Genomic DNA, 17,887 nt, shown 5'->3' on the forward strand with positions numbered 1-17,887 from the left:
AAACAGATTATAAACTATTTAAAAAAATGTACAGTAAACATTACCCACAAAAGTTTTAAAAGGATAAAGACATTTCAATTGTCTCCCTCCCTCCCTCCCTCTCTCTGTATATTGTATATGGTCTACTCTAAAGAAAGAAAGCTACTAGTAATTGATAAACTGATCTAATTACAAAGCCAGTGAACACAGATGTTCTCTCCTTTTCTCCAGGCCTTTGTTCATTAATTAAATCCATAGTGACAATCTCCCTCCCCATGTCCCACCTTGTAGCAATGTTTGTGTTGTGAGGGCCGCAAGGTGTTTACTGGGTTTATTTGCCATTAATTAGTATGTTTTGAGTTTAACATGTAGTTGTTGTCTCTCTCAAAAGTAAAAGATCATTTTCCTGCTTAAGTTCAGAAATATTTGTTTCTTCTTTGAGTGAGTGTGTCCATGAACCCAGGTGCTCCCCAGGTGCTCCCCAGGTGCTCCCCAGGTGCTCCCCAGGTGCTCCCCAGGTGCTCCCCAGGTGCTCCCCTGGTGCTCCCCTGTGCTCCCCAGGTGCTCCCCAGGTGCTCCCCAGGTGCTCCCCAGGTGCTCCCCAGGTGCTCCCCTGGTGCTCCCCTGTGCTCCCCAGGTGCTCCCCAGGTGCTCCCCTGTGCTCCTGTGTTCTCTCATCCTCTAGGAGAGGAACTAGGGCCTAGGTGCTCCCCAGGTGCTCCCCTGTGCTCCTGTGTTCTCTCATCCTCTAGGAGAGGAACTAGGGCCTAGGTGCTCCCCAGGTGCTCCCCTGTGCTCCTGTGTTCTCTCATCCTCTAGGAGAGGAACTAGGGCCTAGGTGCTCCCCAGGTGCTCCCCTGTGCTCCTGTGTTCTCTCATCCTCTAGGAGAGGAACTAGGGCCTAGGTGCTCCTTTCACATAGATTCTTGAGGGAAAGAATGGAACGGCTGTGTTTTTTTTCTTCAAACAGTTTAAAGTGAGTGTTCCTGTGTGATGTGTTCAAGCCAAAAGCTCTCCCAGACAGGCAGACAGTTTCCTGTCAAGAGTTTAATCCTTGGGACAGTGACTTACTTTTGGAGCAGACGCCCAGAGGAATGCCGTCATTCTCAGACACAGAGAGAGAGAAGGGGAAGAGTTTTTTCCCCCTCTTCTATTCTCACGATTAGTGAGATTTTGAGTTTCTTAATCCAGAGGCTATGTTGCCAAGGCAAAGAGCTTCAGTTTGATCTTGTGATAAAGCAGAGATAGAGATTAGAAAGAGGATACCCCTCAGTTCAGAAGATAAGAAGGTTGATTAACCGAAACGCTCAGGAATGATGGGATACCACCATCATAGGCCTCCTGGGCAAAGCAATTGTCGGTCCCAAATGACATTCTCTTTCACATACAAATTCCCCCTCTTTCACAGTGGCATAGATACGTTTAATTTCTCTCAGCCACTCTTATGTCAGGTGTTATATTCCAATGTGTTTTAAGAACTGAGCTGTCATGTAGTGAGCTGGGAGAGGATTGCACTTCAGCACTCCTATAGTCTGGATTATCACTGCTGGATTCTCTACTGCCAGAAGGGGGGAAGGGCCGGCGGGGGACTGGGTTGGTTCCTGTAGGACTCTCAGTAACTCAGTAGCCATCTGAGAGAGGAGATAATGCTATACACCAACCTCACAGTGGATACACCCATCAGGGATCAGGTCACAACACTGCACCATCCTTGACTGACGGGAATGAGGACACACTCTGGGTAGTCAAGGCCATGGGAACCCTGTGTCCGTACCTGACAGACTGGTCTAGTTTATATTGTAATAGTGGCCTGGTTATTTGTGCTGGCTGTGTAATCTGTGCAGATATGTTTCTGTGCTGCGCTCAGTGAGGGATAGGGGAACGTAGCGTAGCGTATTTGGGTTAGGGAGGATAATCCACTCACCCCTAAAGAGGATTGGAGAATCTCACAGGCTTTGATAAGTTGTGAGCTGGTGTTTATTTCACATCATATGAACAGGACTGTTTGTGTCACCGCCGGCAAGGGCGCTTCCTCCCCTCTCCCTTCCGCCACAGTCATCGCCACCGCCACTTCTCCCACGGCATGCTGGGTAATTATTTTTGTGCTAGAGAGGGAGGGGGGAGGAGGGCAGGTTGAAAAGAAGGAGAGGAAGGGAGGATTGGTGAGAATGTTTTAGTGATAAGGAATGGGTTAGAGTTGCTGTTCCTTAGCTATCACTCTCCAGATCACAGGGTTGAGGGAGATTATGTGATAGTTGAAGTGTCTCTCTGTGTCTGCAACTGTGGAGAACGAGGCCTGGTGTACTGCTGCTGAGGCAGGCTGTGCAAGCACAACGTTTTTCTATGATCCCGCGGAATCACTCACTGACACACACAGGGGAGAGGAGGGGGCAGAAAAACACAGCTTCCACTACAGGAGGAGGTTTGTGTATTAGACAGGAAGGCAGACAAAAAGATAGAGTAGTTGGTTCTGAAGAAAATGATGTGAGATTTGTCTTTTTGTTAGCTTGTATAGTCATAAGACACTTTGTAGGCTCATTGGATCCTCTCTCTGGGGTCCTGTCTGTCCCTCTGTGACTTCAGGACGGTTGTCTGGGTTCGCTGTTCTTGGCCTCAGACTGGAGAGATTGTGGCCTTAATTCCTCCAGACAGCCATTAAAGCTCTTAGCAGCAGTGGAGATATGCCTAAGTGGCTACGGCAGAACTGTGCCTCTGATGCCCAGAAGGAAGGGGATTTGATTTAAGGGTAGCCAAAGCCCTTAATGACAAGGCACACACGAGACAATGACTAGCGTGTCATCTCTGAGGGGAAGACCATATTGTGCTGTGATTTTCCACTCGAATAGATAATGTCTTCTAGTTATTTTCAAACCACCTGGGTGATGCACTGGTCACACACCTTGTGTGAGCTTATTACTTGGATCATATTTGGATATACAATCAATTTGATGGTACAGACGCTACAGCTTATTTCATACCCAGCAAGTTCGTCTGATGTCTTGCAGGATGAAGACAGGAAGACAGACAGGTACACCCACAGATGGACAGACAGGGAGATGAACAGACACACAGACAAATAGACAGGGAGACGAACAGACAAACAGACGGGGAGACAGACAGACAGATGGGGAGAAGGACAGGGAGACGGACAGACAGGGAGATGGAGCAGGAGACAGACTCAGAGACGGACAGATGAACAGACGGTGAGACAAACAGACAGGGAGAAGGACAGGGAGACGGACAGAAAAACAGTTGTACAGACAGGGAGACAGACGGACAGACACACCGACGGGGAGAGGGACAGGGAGACGGGCAGACAGGGAGATGGACCGGGAGACAGACTCTGAGATGGACAGGCAAACAGACAGGGAGACCGGGAGACAGACGGGGAGACGAACAGACAGACGGACAGACAAACAGACAGGGAGGCGGACAGGGAGGCGGACAGGGAGACGGACAGGGAGGCGGACAGTGAGACGGACAGACAAACAGTTGTACAGACAGGGAGACAGACGGACAGACACACCGACGGGGAGAGGGACAGGGAGACGGGCAGACAGGGAGATGGACCGGGAGACAGACTCTGAGATGGACAGGCAAACAGACAGGGAGACCGGGAGACAGACGGGGAGACGAACAGACAGACGGACAGACAAACAGACAGGGAGGCGGACAGGGAGGCGGACAGGGAGGCGGACAGGGAGACGGACAGGGAGGCGGACAGGGAGACGGACAGACAAACAGTTGTACAGACAGGGAGACAGACGGACAGACACACCGACGGGGAGAGGGACAGGGAGACGGGCAGACAGGGAGATGGACCGGGAGACAGACTCTGAGATGGACAGGCAAACAGACAGGGAGACCGGGAGACAGACGGGGAGACGAACAGACAGACGGACAGACAAACAGACAGGGAGGCGGACAGGGAGGCGGACAGGGAGACGGACAGGGAGGCGGACAGGGAGACGGACAGACAAACAGACGGGGAGGCGGACAGGGAGACGGACAGGGAGGCGGACAGGGAGACGGACAGACAAACAGATAGGAGATGGACAGGGAGACGGACCAGGAGACAGACAGGGAGACGGACAGACAAACAGACGGACAGACAGGGAGACGGACCGGGAGACAGACGGGGAGATGGACAGACAAACAGATGGGAGATGGACAGGGAGACGGACCAGGAGACAGACAGGGAGACAGACAGATAAAGAGACGGGGAGACAAGGACACCGGTAGAAATAAGAAGTAGCCTTTGACAGACCTGAACAAATGGTATGTATGTTTTTATTAATGGTTATTCAAATATGGCACCAGGATTAGAAGGAAATTGCTGGTTGGGTGGTCTCTGAGATTTACATACCTGAATGGAACTTCTTCATTGCTCTCTGAACAGCTATGTTTACTGTGGTTTTCCACTGTCGAAGTTGAAATAATATTAAGGGAATGTTGTCTAAGGATTTAATTGCTTACTGTCAGCTTGGCCCAATGTACTGTACTACAGGCTTTGCCATCTGTAGGTGTATCGCGGTGTCTGTATTTGTGTGTGTGTGTTTGTGTGTGTGTGTGTATGTGTGTGTGTGTGCGCATACGCGCGTGCACGTAACATGCTGGTGTAACAGCAGTATTTTGTTTCTGATGTGCATGTAGCTTTAATTACACTAATGGATGTTGAGTGACATGTGAAAGGCTGCTGCTCCTCTCTACTGGTGTAGGGCTCAGTGTTGCTGACTCGACACGCTTGATGCGATTCAATATAGTGACTCTGAATTAAGGTGAGTTTCCAGCAGAGAGAGAGACACACATGCACACGCACACGCATGCTTGGACGGACACACACACACAGACAAGCCTCCCTCCATCTGACAGCCTGGTGGAACACAGGTGGAGGAGGGGGAGTTAGTAACCACAAGTATCCCTGCATAGCAGAGCTCTGACTGGGCCACAAATCATGATCAATGGGCCTCTGCTTGGCTCCACTGTCTGAAACTTCATCCTCTTCTTTGAATGTCAGTCACCACACCGAAACTGAATGGACTGCTCCCCAAACTCTCTGTGTGTCTGTCAGCCTAGTGTTAGAGCTGACTGGCGAGAGTCAAGCCCAATGGCTGGAAAAGTAAGATATAGAGGCCAGTTCAGGGTTAAATGTCTCTGTCTGTGATGTATGGACACAGAGCATGACCTGCTCAGACAGACCTCTGATTGAGACAAAACGCTGGAGCCCCCAGAGAGCCAATGGCCTCTCTCCCACAGACACACACAGCCTGTTTCTGGGCTTCCATTATTCGGCGCCATTTAATGCTATTTCCTCTATTTGTATCCTCCCAAATTGAGCATGAGGCTGACTGCCACCATTTTAGCTATTGTTTTATGTCCTCCATTTTGCCTTAATAGCATCCTGTCCTCCATATACAGTAATAATACCTGCTGCTGTAATGAGGATGTGTGTGTGTGTGTGTGTGTGTGTGTGTGTGTGTGTGTGTGTGTGTGTGTGTGTGTGTGTGTGTGTGTGTGTGTGTGTGTGTGTGTGTGTGTGTGTGTGTGTGTGTGTGTGTGTGTGTGTGTGTGTGTGTGTGTGTGTGTGTGTGTGTGTGTGTTTGCGTGTGTGTGTGTGTTTGCGTGTTTGCGTGCGTGCATGCATGCGTTCCTGTGTATGTGCATGTGCACATGGGTGCTTGTGTGTTCTGTTTGTGTTGCATGTCGAGTGTAGGTACGGGAAAGAATAATAGTTTGAGAATGCGATTAGTTTCAAGAGGGAGAATATGACTTAAAGACCTGCGTGGTGTTTTGTATTCCTGATGTCTCTTCTGTTACCTGTTCTGTACGTTTGTTTGCTCACCTCATTATTCAATCTGCGAGCTGGTCTTATCTACAGCGGCTCACAGAGCAGCATAATGCATATCATTATACACTGAATGAATAAAATAAAGAAGCCAGGAAGGATGACAAGAAGCAGAGACTCAGAGGCTCAGTATGACATTATCAAACCACTTTTTATTGCAGATGAACATCCATTAAATACAAATACAATGATCAGGGACGTATGAAAGAAAATATGCAATTATACACTAGTAGGTTGCGTATTGGGTGTGTGATGTTGCCTGAGGAGGAATTACTTATCAAGATGATGACCTCAGTCGTGAGGTCAGATAGATGTCGCTTCAGGGCAGCTTGGATCAGGAAGTTGAAGTGAGGAGATGGACACAGCCAGAGGGTGATGGGTTGGAGGTCACAACACTTTAACTACTGCTCCTGAGATGGTGGTGACCTTTAACCTTTATCCCTCTGCTTTAATCCCTGTCCATATTGTCTCTAACTGGACTGTGTTGTTAACCGTTGACACTACTGATCCACCGAGGGTACAGGAGGATTCAGACAGTGTTGACATGTTGTCAGCCATTGTTGACCGATGGCTATCTCCATTCTGCTCCGTGATTCAGTGGCTGTTGTGTGTTCAGCGCATCATCATTTATGACACATGGTAATTGGTGATGAGTCATGAGAGCAGAATAATGGTTCTATCCATCACAGGTTCCACACACCTCACTGTCCCGGTATCCCATATTCTCTTGCTGGGATGTTGTTGTTGATGCATCACCTCATCCAGCTGGGCCTATGGTGTGTCCCCCTGACTGACCGTCCTTCTCTCCCTGTGTGGATTTGCAGGTGTAAAGGTGCGTCTCACTATGGCCTGTCTGCAGACAGGAAGCGGCGTTCCCAGGAGGGTGACTGCACTGACAGCACGTCAGAACTCACCGTTGCCACCCTGCCCGGCGATGGCCCCACCTCTGCTGCCGTCGCCCTCCTATCAGACGATCCCGGCCTCGTCAACCCTGCCTTTGACCCCAGTATGGAGGACAACAGCCAATCAGGCAGCACCACCAGCCTGGCAGCCCGCAGCAGTACCAAAAAGAGTGATTGTGAGTGTGCGTACGTACGGATGTGTTTGGGATTGTGTAGTTCTGCAACAAGTAACCTTTCTCTGATCTATAAAGCAGTGTGTGTGTATGTGTGTGCGTGCCTGTGCGTATTGAACTGTTTGTCAGTGTGACTGATTGAAATGCAATAGAAAGCAGGGAGCCAGCGGAGGCTTTCTAGTCACAGTTTCATAGTCCCTCACTCACATCGATACCATCAGTAAACACTATTCAAACATACATTTTACATCATACCCACACAGGTAAACATCCCAGAACCCATGCTCACTGAAACACAGTATCTGTACTACTTCAAGATTTTTGACAGAAATCCTATTCTTAAATTAGCTTTTGTAGCATTGCTTCTTCACTAATCTTTCATCACAGAGAGAGACAGCGGTAGAGAGACAGAGAGACAGCGGTAGAGAGACAGAGAGACAGCGGTAGAGAGACAGAGAGACAGCGGTAGAGAGACAGAGAGACAGCGGTAGAGAGACAGAGAGACAGCGGTAGAGAGACAGAGAGACAGCGGTAGAGAGACAGCGGTAGAGAGACAGCGGTAGAGAGACAGAGAGGTAGAGAGACAGAGAGGTAGAGAGACAGCGGTAGAGAGACAGAGAGACAGCGACAGAGAGACAGAGAGACAGCGACAGAGAGACAGCGACAGAGAGACAGCGACAGAGAGACAGCGACAGAGAGACAGATAGGTAGAGAGACAGAGAGACAGAGAGACAGACAGACAGAGAGACAGACAGACAGAGAGACAGACAGACAGAGAGACAGACAGACAGAGAGACAGACAGACAGAGAGACAGACAGACAGAGAGACAGACAGACAGACAGACAGACAGACAGACAGACAGACAGAGAGACAGACAGACAGACAGAGAGACAGACAGACAGACAGACAGACAGACAGACAGACAGAGCAAGCGAGCGAGCGAGCGAGCGAGAAAGAGAAAGAATGTAAAGAGAGGAAGTGAGAGTGGGTGGAATGAGAATTTCACACAGTCCAGTTCCATTAATACTGAATGACGTGATAGGCCCTCACCCTCCACTCATCCACCGGTGAACCCTGGAGCCATTCACACCTGTTGTACTCACTCAAATCCCCTTCTCAATGTGAACGTGCTGCCGGTGGGGACACCAAATAATGCTGCAACAGCACTTTTGGCCCGGGCCGCTGAGCAGAGCACCCTCCGCCATGCAGAGCCACTGCTGCTGAACAAGCTGTCATCTCCAGAAGAGCTGGGTGCTTTTAAAGAATAATGTAGCTGTCATGAGGCCTTTGCATCTCTCCAGGCCCGCAGAGCGAGGGGCGCTGCAGAGGCTCACTGCCCCGCTTTCAGGGGAGCCAGGCTGGGGCTCACACTCCACTGCAGCCTGCTCCGCTCTGGTAGAGCCAGACTCCCTGTCAGAATCTCAGTAGACTATAGTAGGGTCAGACTGCTGTATTTATACTGCACCAAGTTTTATCTATTGATGACATGAAACATGACTGCTGCAGTTTACGAAGCTCATCACCCCTGCAGAGTTTATAGGCCCCCTCCATCCTGTTCCTCAGCTTTGACATAATGACAAACAAATGAGTGTTTGGGGAATTCATGAAGGATTTTGATTGGATTCTCTAAAACAAATGTGTTCAAGCTGTTGTTATGGCTTTGTTAGAGGCAGACAGAACGAGAGATCTCAGGCATCTGATTGGCTGTGGTGAGGCAGTCTCAGAGACTTGTCCAGGCATGTTCAGTCAGAACAGAGCTGCTCTATAAAGTGTGCCCCTGTCTCTCTGTCCCCTCAGTCCGAAACTATGACCGCACCTCGGTCAGGAGCCGCTCCTTCAGGCGGTTGAACCGTGCATTCAGTGTCCTGCGGAGGACCAAGAGCGGCACATCCGTGTCGAATGAGAGCGCAGAGGAACGAGACAATGCCAGGAACACCAGTGCGCCCCAGGAAGGTATGCGTGTGTTTGTTTGAGTGAATGATGGTGTGGTTAATTTTTCTGAACCAAATGACATTTGTGTATGCTGTGTTTTATCATTGGGGGTTGTGTTTAGTTCAGTATGACGTCAGTTGGTGTTGTGTTTAGTTCAGTTTGAAGTCAATTGGTGTTGTGTTTAGTTCAGTATGAAGTCAGTATGGGGTTGTGTTTAGTTCAGTGTGATGTCAGTGGGATTGTGTTTAGTTCAGTATTAACGTCAGTCGGGCTTTGTTCAGTTCAGTATGACATCAGTGGGGGTTGTTTTCAGGTCAGTATACAGTCAGGGGGGATTGTGTTTAGTTCAGTATGATGTCAGTGGGGGTTGTGTTTAGTTCAGTATGATGTCAGTGGGGGTTGTGTGTAGTTCAGTATGATGTCAGTGGGGGTTGTGTTTAGTTCAGTATGATGTCAGTGGGGGTTGTGTGTAGTTCAGTATGATGTCAGTGGGGGTTGTGTTTAGTTCAGTATGATGTCAGTGGGGGTTGTGTTTAGTTCAGTATGATGTCAGTGGGGGTTGTGTTTAGTTCAGTGTGACGTCAGGGGGGGGGGGGGGGTTGTGTGTAGTTCAGTATGAAGTCAGTGGGGGTTGTGTGTAGTTCAGTATGAAGTCAGTGGGGGTTGTGTTTAGTTCAGTATGAAGTCAGTGGGGGTTGTGTTTAGTTCAGTTTGAAGTCAGTGGGGGTTGTGTTTAGTTCAGTATGAAGTCAGTGGGGGTTGTGTTTAGTTCAGTATGAAGTCAGTGGGGGTTGTGTTTAGTTCAGTATGAAGTCAGTGGGGGTTGTGTTTAGTTCAGTATGAAGTCAGTGGGGATTGTGTTTAGTTCAGTTTGAAGTCAGTGGGGGTTGTGTTTAGTTCAGTATGATATCAGTGGGGATTGTGTTTAGTTCAGTATGAAGTCAGTGGGGGTTGTGTTTAGTTCAGTATGAAGTCAGTGGGGATTGTGTTTAGTTCAGTATGAAGTCAGTATGGGATTGTGTTTAGTTCAGTATGAAGTCAGTGGGGTTGTGTTTAGTTCAGTATGAAGTCAGTGGGGATTGTGTTTAGTTCAGTATGAAGTCATTGGGGGTTGTGTTTAGTTCAGTATGAAGTCAGTGGGGGTTGTGTTCAGTTCAGTATGATGTTAGTGGGGATTTTGTTTAGTTCAGTATGAAGTCAGTGGGGGTTGTGTTCAGTTCAGTATGACATTGTGGGGGTTTTGTTTAGTTCAGTATGAAGTCAGTGGGGGTTGTGTTTAGTTCAGTTTGAAGTCAGTGGGGGTTGTGTTTAGTTCAGTTTGAAGTCAGTGGGGGTTGTGTTTAGTTCAGTATGATGTCAGTGGGGGTTGTGTTTAGTTCAGTATGATGTCAGTGGGGGTTGTGTTTAGTTCAGTATGAAGTCAGTGGGGGTTGTGTTTAGTTCAGTATGAAGTCAGTGGGGGTTGTGTTTAGTTCAGTATGAAGTCAGTGGGGGTTGTGTTTAGTTCAGTATGATGTCAGTGGGGGTTGTGTTTAGTTCAGTATGAAGTCAGTGGGGATTGTGTTTAGTTCAGTTTGAAGTCAGTGGGGGTTGTGTTTAGTTCAGTATGATATCAGTGGGGATTGTGTTTGGTTCAGTATGAAGTCAGTGGGGGTTGTGTTTAGTTCAGTATGAAGTCAGTGGGGATTGTGTTTAGTTCAGTATGAAGTCAGTATGGGATTGTGTTTAGTTCAGTATGAAGTCAGTGGGGTTGTGTTTAGTTCAGTATGAAGTCAGTGGGGATTGTGTTTAGTTCAGTATGAAGTCATTGGGGGTTGTGTTTAGTTCAGTATGAAGTCAGTGGGGGTTGTGTTCAGTTCAGTATGATGTTAGTGGGGATTTTGTTTAGTTCAGTATGAAGTCAGTGGGGGTTGTGTTCAGTTCAGTATGACATTGTGGGGGTTTTGTTTAGTTCAGTATGAAGTCAGTGGGGGTTGTGTTTAGTTCAGTTTGAAGTCAGTGGGGGTTGTGTTTAGTTCAGTTTGAAGTCAGTGGGGATTGTGTTTAGTTCAGTATGAAGTCAGTGGGGGTTGTGTTTAGTTCAGTTTAAAGTCAGTGGGGGTTGTGTTTAGTTCAGTATGATGTCAGTATGGGATTGTGTTTAGTTCAGTATGAAGTCAGTGGGGGTTGTGTTCAGTTCAGTATGATGTCAGTATGGGATTGTGTTTAGTTCAGTATGAAGTCAGTGGGGGTTGTGTTTAGTTCAGTATGAAGTCAGTGGGGATTGTGTTTAGTTCAGTATGAAGTCAGTGGGGATTGTGTTTAGTTCAGTATGATGTCAGTGGGGGTTGTGTTTAGTTCAGTATGAAGTCAGTGGGGTTGTGTTTAGTTCAGTATGAAGTCAGTATGGGATTGTGTTTAGTTCAGTATGATGTCAGTGGTTTTGTGTTTAGTTCAGTATGAAGTCAGTATGGGATTGTGTTTAGTTCAGTATGAAGTCAGTATGGGATTGTGTTTAGTTCAGTATGAAGTCAGTGGGGTTGTGTTTAGTTCAGTATGATGTCAGTGGGGGTTGTGTTTAGTTCAGTATGAAGTCAGTATGGGATTGTGTTTAGTTCAGTATGAAGTCAGTGGGGGTTGTGTTCAGTTCAGAATGATGTCAGTGGTGTTGTGTTTAGTTCAGTATGAAGTCAGTTGGGATTTTGTTTAGTTCAGTATGAAGTCAGTGGGGGTTGTGTTCAGTTCAGAATGATGTCAGTGGGGGTTGTGTTTAGTTCAGTATGAAGTCAGGGGGGGTTGTGTTTAGTTCAGTATGATATCAGTGGTGTTGTGTTTAGTTCAGTATGAAGTCAGTGGGGGTTGTGTTTAGTTCAGTGTGAAGTCAGTATGGGATTGTGTTTAGTTCAGTTTGAAGTCAGTGGGGGTTGTGTTTAGTTCAGTATGAAGTCAGTGGGGGTTATGTTTAGTTCAGTTTGACGTCAGTGGGGGTTGTGTTTAGTTCAGTTTGATGTCAGTGGGGGTTATGTTTAGTTCAGATTGAAGTCAGTGGGGGTTGTGTTTAGTTCAGTATGAAATCAGTGGGGGTTGTGTTCAGCTCAGTATGATGTCAGTGGTGTTGTGTTTAGTTCAGTTTGAAGTCAGTGGGGGTTGTGTTTAGTTCAGTATGAAGTCAGTGGGGGTTGTGTTCAGTTCAGTATGATGTCAGTGGGGTTGTGTTTAGTTCAGTATGGGATTGTGTTTAGTTCAGTTTGAAGTCAGTGGGGGTTATGTTTAGTTCAGTTTGACGTCAGTGGGGGTTGTGTTTAGTTCAGTTTGATGTCAGTGGGGATTTTGTTTGGTTCAGTATGAAGTCAGTGGGGGTTGTGTTCAGTTCAGTATGACATTGTGGGGGTTTTGTTTAGCTCAGTATAATGTCAGTGGTGTTGTGTTTTGTTCAGTATGACATCAGTGGGGATTTTGTTTAGTTCAGTATGAAGTCAGTGGGGGTTGTGTTCAGTTCAGTATGACATTGTGGGGGTTTTGTTTAGCTCAGTATAATGTCAGTGGTGTTGTGTTTTGTTCAGTATGATGTCAGTGGGGATTTTGTTTAGTTCAGTATGAAGTCAGTGGGGGTTGTGTTCAGTTCAGAATGATGTCAGTGGGGGTTGTGTTTAGTTCAGTATGAAGTCAGGGGGGGGTTGTGTTTAGTTCAGTATGATATTAGTGGGGTTGTGCTTAGTTCAGTATGATGTCAGTGGTGTTATGTTTAGTTCAGTAAGTCGTCAGTGGTGTTGTGTTTAGTTCAGTATGAAGTCAGTGGGGTTGTGTTTAGTTCAGTATGACGTCAGTGGGGCTTGTGTTTAGTTCAGTATGAAGTCAGTGGGGGTTGTGTTTAGTTCAGTATGATGTCAGTGGGGAATGTGTTTAGTTCAGTATGATGTCAGTGGGGATTGTGTTTAGTTCAGTAAAACATCTGTGGGGGTTGTGTTTAGTTCAGTATGAAGTCAGTGGGGGTAGTGTTTAGTTCAGTATGATGTCAGTGGGGATTGTGTTTAGTAAAGTAAAACATCTGTGGGGATTGTGTTTAGTTCAGTATGAAGTCAGTATGGGATTGTGTTTAGTATGATGTCAGTGGGGGTTGTGTTTAGTTCAGTATGAAATCAGTGGGGGTTGTGTTTAGTTTATTATTACGTCAGTTGGGGTTGTGTTTACTTCAGTATGATGTCAGTGGTGGTTGTGTTTAGTTCAGTATGAAGTCAGTGGGGGTTGTGTTTAGTTCAGTATGATATCAGTGGGGATTGTGTTTAGTTCAGTATGAAGTCAGTATGGGATTGTGTTTAGTTCAGTATGAAGTCAGTATGGGATTGTGTTTAGTTCAGTATGAAGTCATTGGGGGTTATGTTTAGTTCAGTATGAAGTCAGTGGGGATTGTGTTTAGTTCAGTATGAAGTCAGTGGGGTTGTGTTTAGTTCAGTATGACGTCAGTGGGGCTTGTGTTTAGTTCAGTATGAAGTCAGTGGGGGTTGTGTTTAGTTCAGTATGATGTCAGTGGGGAATGTGTTTAGTTCAGTATGATGTCAGTGGGGCTTGTGTTTAGTTCAGTATGAAGTCAGTGGGGGTTGTGTTTAGTTCAGTATGATGTCAGTGGGGAATGTGTTTAGTTCAGTATGATGTCAGTGGGGATTGTGTTTAGTTCAGTAAAACATCAGTGGGGATTGTGTTTAGTTCAGTATGAAGTCAGTGGGGGTTGTGTTCAGTTCAGTATGACATTGTGGGGGTTGTTCACAGTTTAGTATGAAATCAGTGGGGATTGTGTTAAGTTCAGAATGATGTCAGTGGGGGTTGTGTTTAGTTCAGTATGATGTCAGTGGGGGTTGTGTTTAGTTCAGTATGAAGTCAGTGGGGTTGTGTTTAGTTCAGTAAGTCGTCAGTGGTGTTGTGTTTAGTTCAGTAAGTCGTCAGTGGTGTTGTGTTTAGTTCAGTAAGTCGTCAGTGGTGTTGTGTTTAGTTCAGTAAGTCGTCAGTGGTGTTGTGTTTAGTTCAGTAAGTCGTCAGTGGTGTTGTGTTTAGTTCAGTAAGTCGTCAGTGGTGTTGTGTTTAGTTCAGTTTGACGTCAGTGGGGGTTGTGTTTAGTTCAGTTTGATGTCAGTGGGGATTTTGTTTGGTTCAGTATGAAGTCAGTGGGGGTTGTGTTCAGTTCAGTATGACATTGTGGGGGTTTTGTTTAGCTCAGTATAATGTCAGTGGTGTTGTGTTTTGTTCAGTATGACATCAGTGGGGATTTTGTTTAGTTCAGTATGAAGTCAGTGGGGGTTGTGTTCAGTTCAGTATGACATTGTGGGGGTTTTGTTTAGCTCAGTATAATGTCAGTGGTGTTGTGTTTTGTTCAGTATGATGTCAGTGGGGATTTTGTTTAGTTCAGTATGAAGTCAGTGGGGGTTGTGTTCAGTTCAGAATGATGTCAGTGGGGCTTGTGTTTAGTTCAGTATGAAGTCAGGGGGGGGTTGTGTTTAGTTCAGTATGATATCAGTGGGGTTGTGCTTAGTTCAGTATGATGTCAGTGGTGTTATGTTTAGTTCAGTAAGTCGTCAGTGGTGTTGTGTTTAGTTCAGTATGAAGTCAGTGGGGTTGTGTTTAGTTCAGTATGACGTCAGTGGGGCTTGTGTTTAGTTCAGTATGAAGTCAGTGGGGGTTGTGTTTAGTTCAGTATGATGTCAGTGGGGAATGTGTTTAGTTCAGTATGATGTCAGTGGGGGTTGTGTTTAGTTCAGTATGAAATCAGTGGGGGTTGTGTTTAGTTTATTATTACGTCAGTTGGGGTTGTGTTTACTTCAGTATGATGTCAGTGGTGGTTGTGTTTAGTTCAGTATGAAGTCAGTGGGGATTGTGTTTAGTTCAGTATGAAGTCAGTATGGGATTGTGTTTAGTTCAGTATGAAGTCAGTGGGGATTGTGTTTAGTTCAGTATGATATCAGTGGGGATTGTGTTTAGTTCAGTATGAAGTCAGTATGGGATTGTGTTTAGTTCAGTATGAAGTCAGTATGGGATTGTGTTTAGTTCAGTATGAAGTCATTGGGGGTTATGTTTAGTTCAGTATGAAGTCAGTGGGGATTGTGTTTAGTTCAGTATGAAGTCAGTATGGGATTGTGTTTAGTTCAGTATGAAGTCATTGGGGGTTATGTTTAGTTCAGTTTGAAGTCAGTGGGGTTGTGTTTAGTTCAGTAAGTCGTCAGTGGGGATTTTGTTTAGTTCAGTATGAAGTCAGTGGGGGTTGTGTTCAGTTCAGTATGACATTGTGGGGGTTTTGTTTAGTTCAGTATAATGTCAGTGGTGTTGTGTTTTGTTCAGTATGACATCAGTGGGGATTTTGTTTAGTTCAGTATGAAGTCAGTGGGGGTTGTGTTCAGTTCAGAATGATGTCAGTGGTGTTGTGTTTAGTTCAGTATGAAGTCAGTTGGGATTTTGTTTAGTTCAGTATGAAGTCAGTGGGGGTTGTGTTCAGTTCAGAATGATGTCAGTGGGGGTTGTGTTTAGTTCAGTATGAAATCAGGGGGGGTTGTGTTCAGTTCAGTATGATATCAGTGGTGTTGTGTTTAGTTCAGTATGAAGTCAGTGGGGGTTGTGTTTAGTTCAGTGTGAAGTCAGTATGGGATTGTGTTTAGTTCAGTTTGAAGTCAGTGGGGGTTGTGTTTAGTTCAGTATTAAGTCAGTGGGGGTTATGTTTAGTTCAGTTTGACGTCAGTGGGGGTTGTGTTTAGTTCAGTTTGATGTCAGTGGGGCTTATGTTTAGTTCAGATTGAAGTCAGTGGGGGTTGTGTTTAGTTCAGTATGAAGTCAGTGGGGGTTGTGTTCAGCTCAGTATGATGTCAGTGGTGTTGTGTTTAGTTCAGTTTGAAGTCAGTGGGGGTTATGTTTAGTTCAGTTTGATGTCAGTGGGGGTTGTGTTTAGTTCAGTTTGATGTCAGTGGGGATTTTGTTTGGTTCAGTATGAAGTCAGTGGGGGTTGTGTTCAGTTCAGTATGACATTGTGGGGGTTTTGTTTAGCTCAGTATAATGTCAGTGGTGTTGTGTTTTGTTCAGTATGACATCAGTGGGGATTTTGTTTAGTTCAGTATGAAGTCAGTGGGGGTTGTGTTCAGTTCAGTATGACATTGTGGGGGTTTTGTTTAGCTCAGTATAATGTCAGTGGTGTTGTGTTTTGTTCAGTAAGATGTCAGTGGGGATTTTGTTTAGTTCAGTATGAAGTCAGTGGGGGTTGTGTTCAGTTCAGAATGATGTCAGTGGGGGTTGTGTTTAGTTCAGTATGAAGTCAGGGGGGGTTGTGCTTAGTTCAGTATGATGTCAGTGGTGTTATGTTTAGTTCAGTAAGTCGTCAGTGGTGTTGTGTTTAGTTCAGTATGAAGTCAGTGGGGTTGTGTTTAGTTCAGTATGACGTCAGTGGGGCTTGTGTTTAGTTCAGTATGAAGTCAGTGGGGGTTGTGTTTAGTTCAGTATGATGTCAGTGGGGAATGTGTTTAGTTCAGTATGATGTCAGTGGGGATTGTGTTTAGTTCAGTAAAACATCAGTGGGGATTGTGTTTAGTTCAGTATGAAATCAGTGGGGGTTGTGTTCAGTTCAGTATGACATTGTGGGGGTTTGTTTAGTTCAGTATAATGTAAGTGGTGTTGTGTTTTGTTCAGTATGACATCAGTGGGGATTTTGTTTAGTTCAGTATGAAGTCAGTGGGGGTTGTGTTCAGTTCAGTATAACATTGTGGGGGTTGTTCACAGTTTAGTATGAAATCAGTGGGGATTGTGTTAAGTTCAGAATGATGTCAGTGGGGGTTGTGTTTAGTTCAGTATGAAGTCAGGGGGAGGGTTGTGTTTAGTTCAGTGTGAAGTCATTGGGGTTGTGTTTAGTTCAGTATGATGTCAGTGGGGTTGTGCTTAGTTCAGTATGATGTCAGTGGTGTTGTGTTTAGTTCAGTAAGTCGTCAGTGGTGTTGTGTTTAGTTCAGTAAGTCGTCAGTGGTGTTGTGTTTAGTTCAGTATTACGTCAGTGGGGTTGTGTTTAGTTCAGTATGATGTCATTGGGGTTGTGTTTAGTTCAGTAAGTCGTCAGTGGTGTTGTGTTTAGTTCAGTATGAAGTCAGTGGGGTTGTGCTTAGTTCGGTATGACGTCAGTGAGACTTGTGTGTAGTTCAGTATTACGTCAGTGGGGTTGTGTTTAGTTCAGTATGATGTCAGTGGGGGTTGTGTTTAGTTCAGTATGAAGTCAGTGGGGATTGTGTTTAGTTCAGTATGAAGTCAGTGGGGGTTGTGTTTAGTTCAGTATGATATCAGTATGGGATTGTGTTTAGTTCAGTATGAAGTCAGTGGGGGTTGTGTTCAGTTCAGTATGATGTCAGTATGGGATTGTGTTTAGTTCAGCATGAAGTCAGTGGGGGTTGTGTTTAGTTCAGTTTGAAGTCAGTGGGGGTTGTGTTTAGTTCAGTGTGACGTTAGGGGGGGGGGGGTTGTGTGTAGTTCAGTATGATGTCAGTGGGGGTTGTGTTTAGTTCAGTATGAAGTCAGTGGGGGTTGTGTTTAGTTCAGTGTGAAGTCAGTGGGGCTTGTGTTTAGTTCAGTGTGATGTCAGTGGGGTTGTGTTTAGTTCAGTGTGATATCAGTGGGGGTTGTGTTTAGTTCAGTTTGAAGTCAGTCGGGGTTGTGTTTAGTTCAGTATGATGTCAGTATGGGATTGTGTTTAGTTCAGTATGATGTCAGTGGGGGTTGTGTTTAGTTCAGTATGATGTCAGTATGGGATTGTGTTTAGTTCAGAATGAAGTCAGTGGGGTTGTGTTTAGTTCAGTATGAAGTCAGTGGGTTTGTGTTTAGTTCAGTATGAAGTCAGTGGGGATTGTGTTTAGTTCAGTATGAAGTCAGTGGGGATTGTGTTTAGTTCAGTATGAAGTCAGTGGGGGTTGTGTTTAGTTCAGTATGAAGTCAGTGGGGTTGTGTTTAGTTCAGTATGATGTCAGTGGGGGTTGTGTTTAGTTCAGTATGAAGTCAGTGGGGGTTGTGTTTAGTTCAGTATGAAGTCAGTGGGGGTTGTGTGTAGTTCAGTATGAAGTCAGTG

At 45.7% G+C, this 17,887-nt stretch overlaps 1 protein-coding gene across 3 annotated transcripts in view; it reads left to right on the forward strand.

Moving 5' to 3' along the window:
- Positions 1 to 17,887, forward strand: part of LOC129869627 (E3 ubiquitin-protein ligase LNX-like) — a 119,675-nt gene that overhangs the window by 48,254 nt on the left and 53,534 nt on the right. For 2 of the 3 annotated variants that reach the window (XM_055944212.1, XM_055944214.1), the window contains 2 exons: positions 6,649 to 6,908; positions 8,698 to 8,853. In XM_055944212.1, the coding sequence (XP_055800187.1) occupies positions 6,649 to 6,908; positions 8,698 to 8,853 (416 nt within the window). The remainder of the gene's footprint in view (positions 1 to 6,648; positions 6,909 to 8,697; positions 8,854 to 17,887) is intronic. The other variant, XM_055944213.1, reaches the window with a different exon arrangement.

Source organism: Salvelinus fontinalis, chromosome 14 (assembly GCF_029448725.1).
Source record: "Salvelinus fontinalis isolate EN_2023a chromosome 14, ASM2944872v1, whole genome shotgun sequence".
NCBI lineage: Eukaryota > Metazoa > Chordata > Actinopteri > Salmoniformes > Salmonidae > Salvelinus > Salvelinus fontinalis.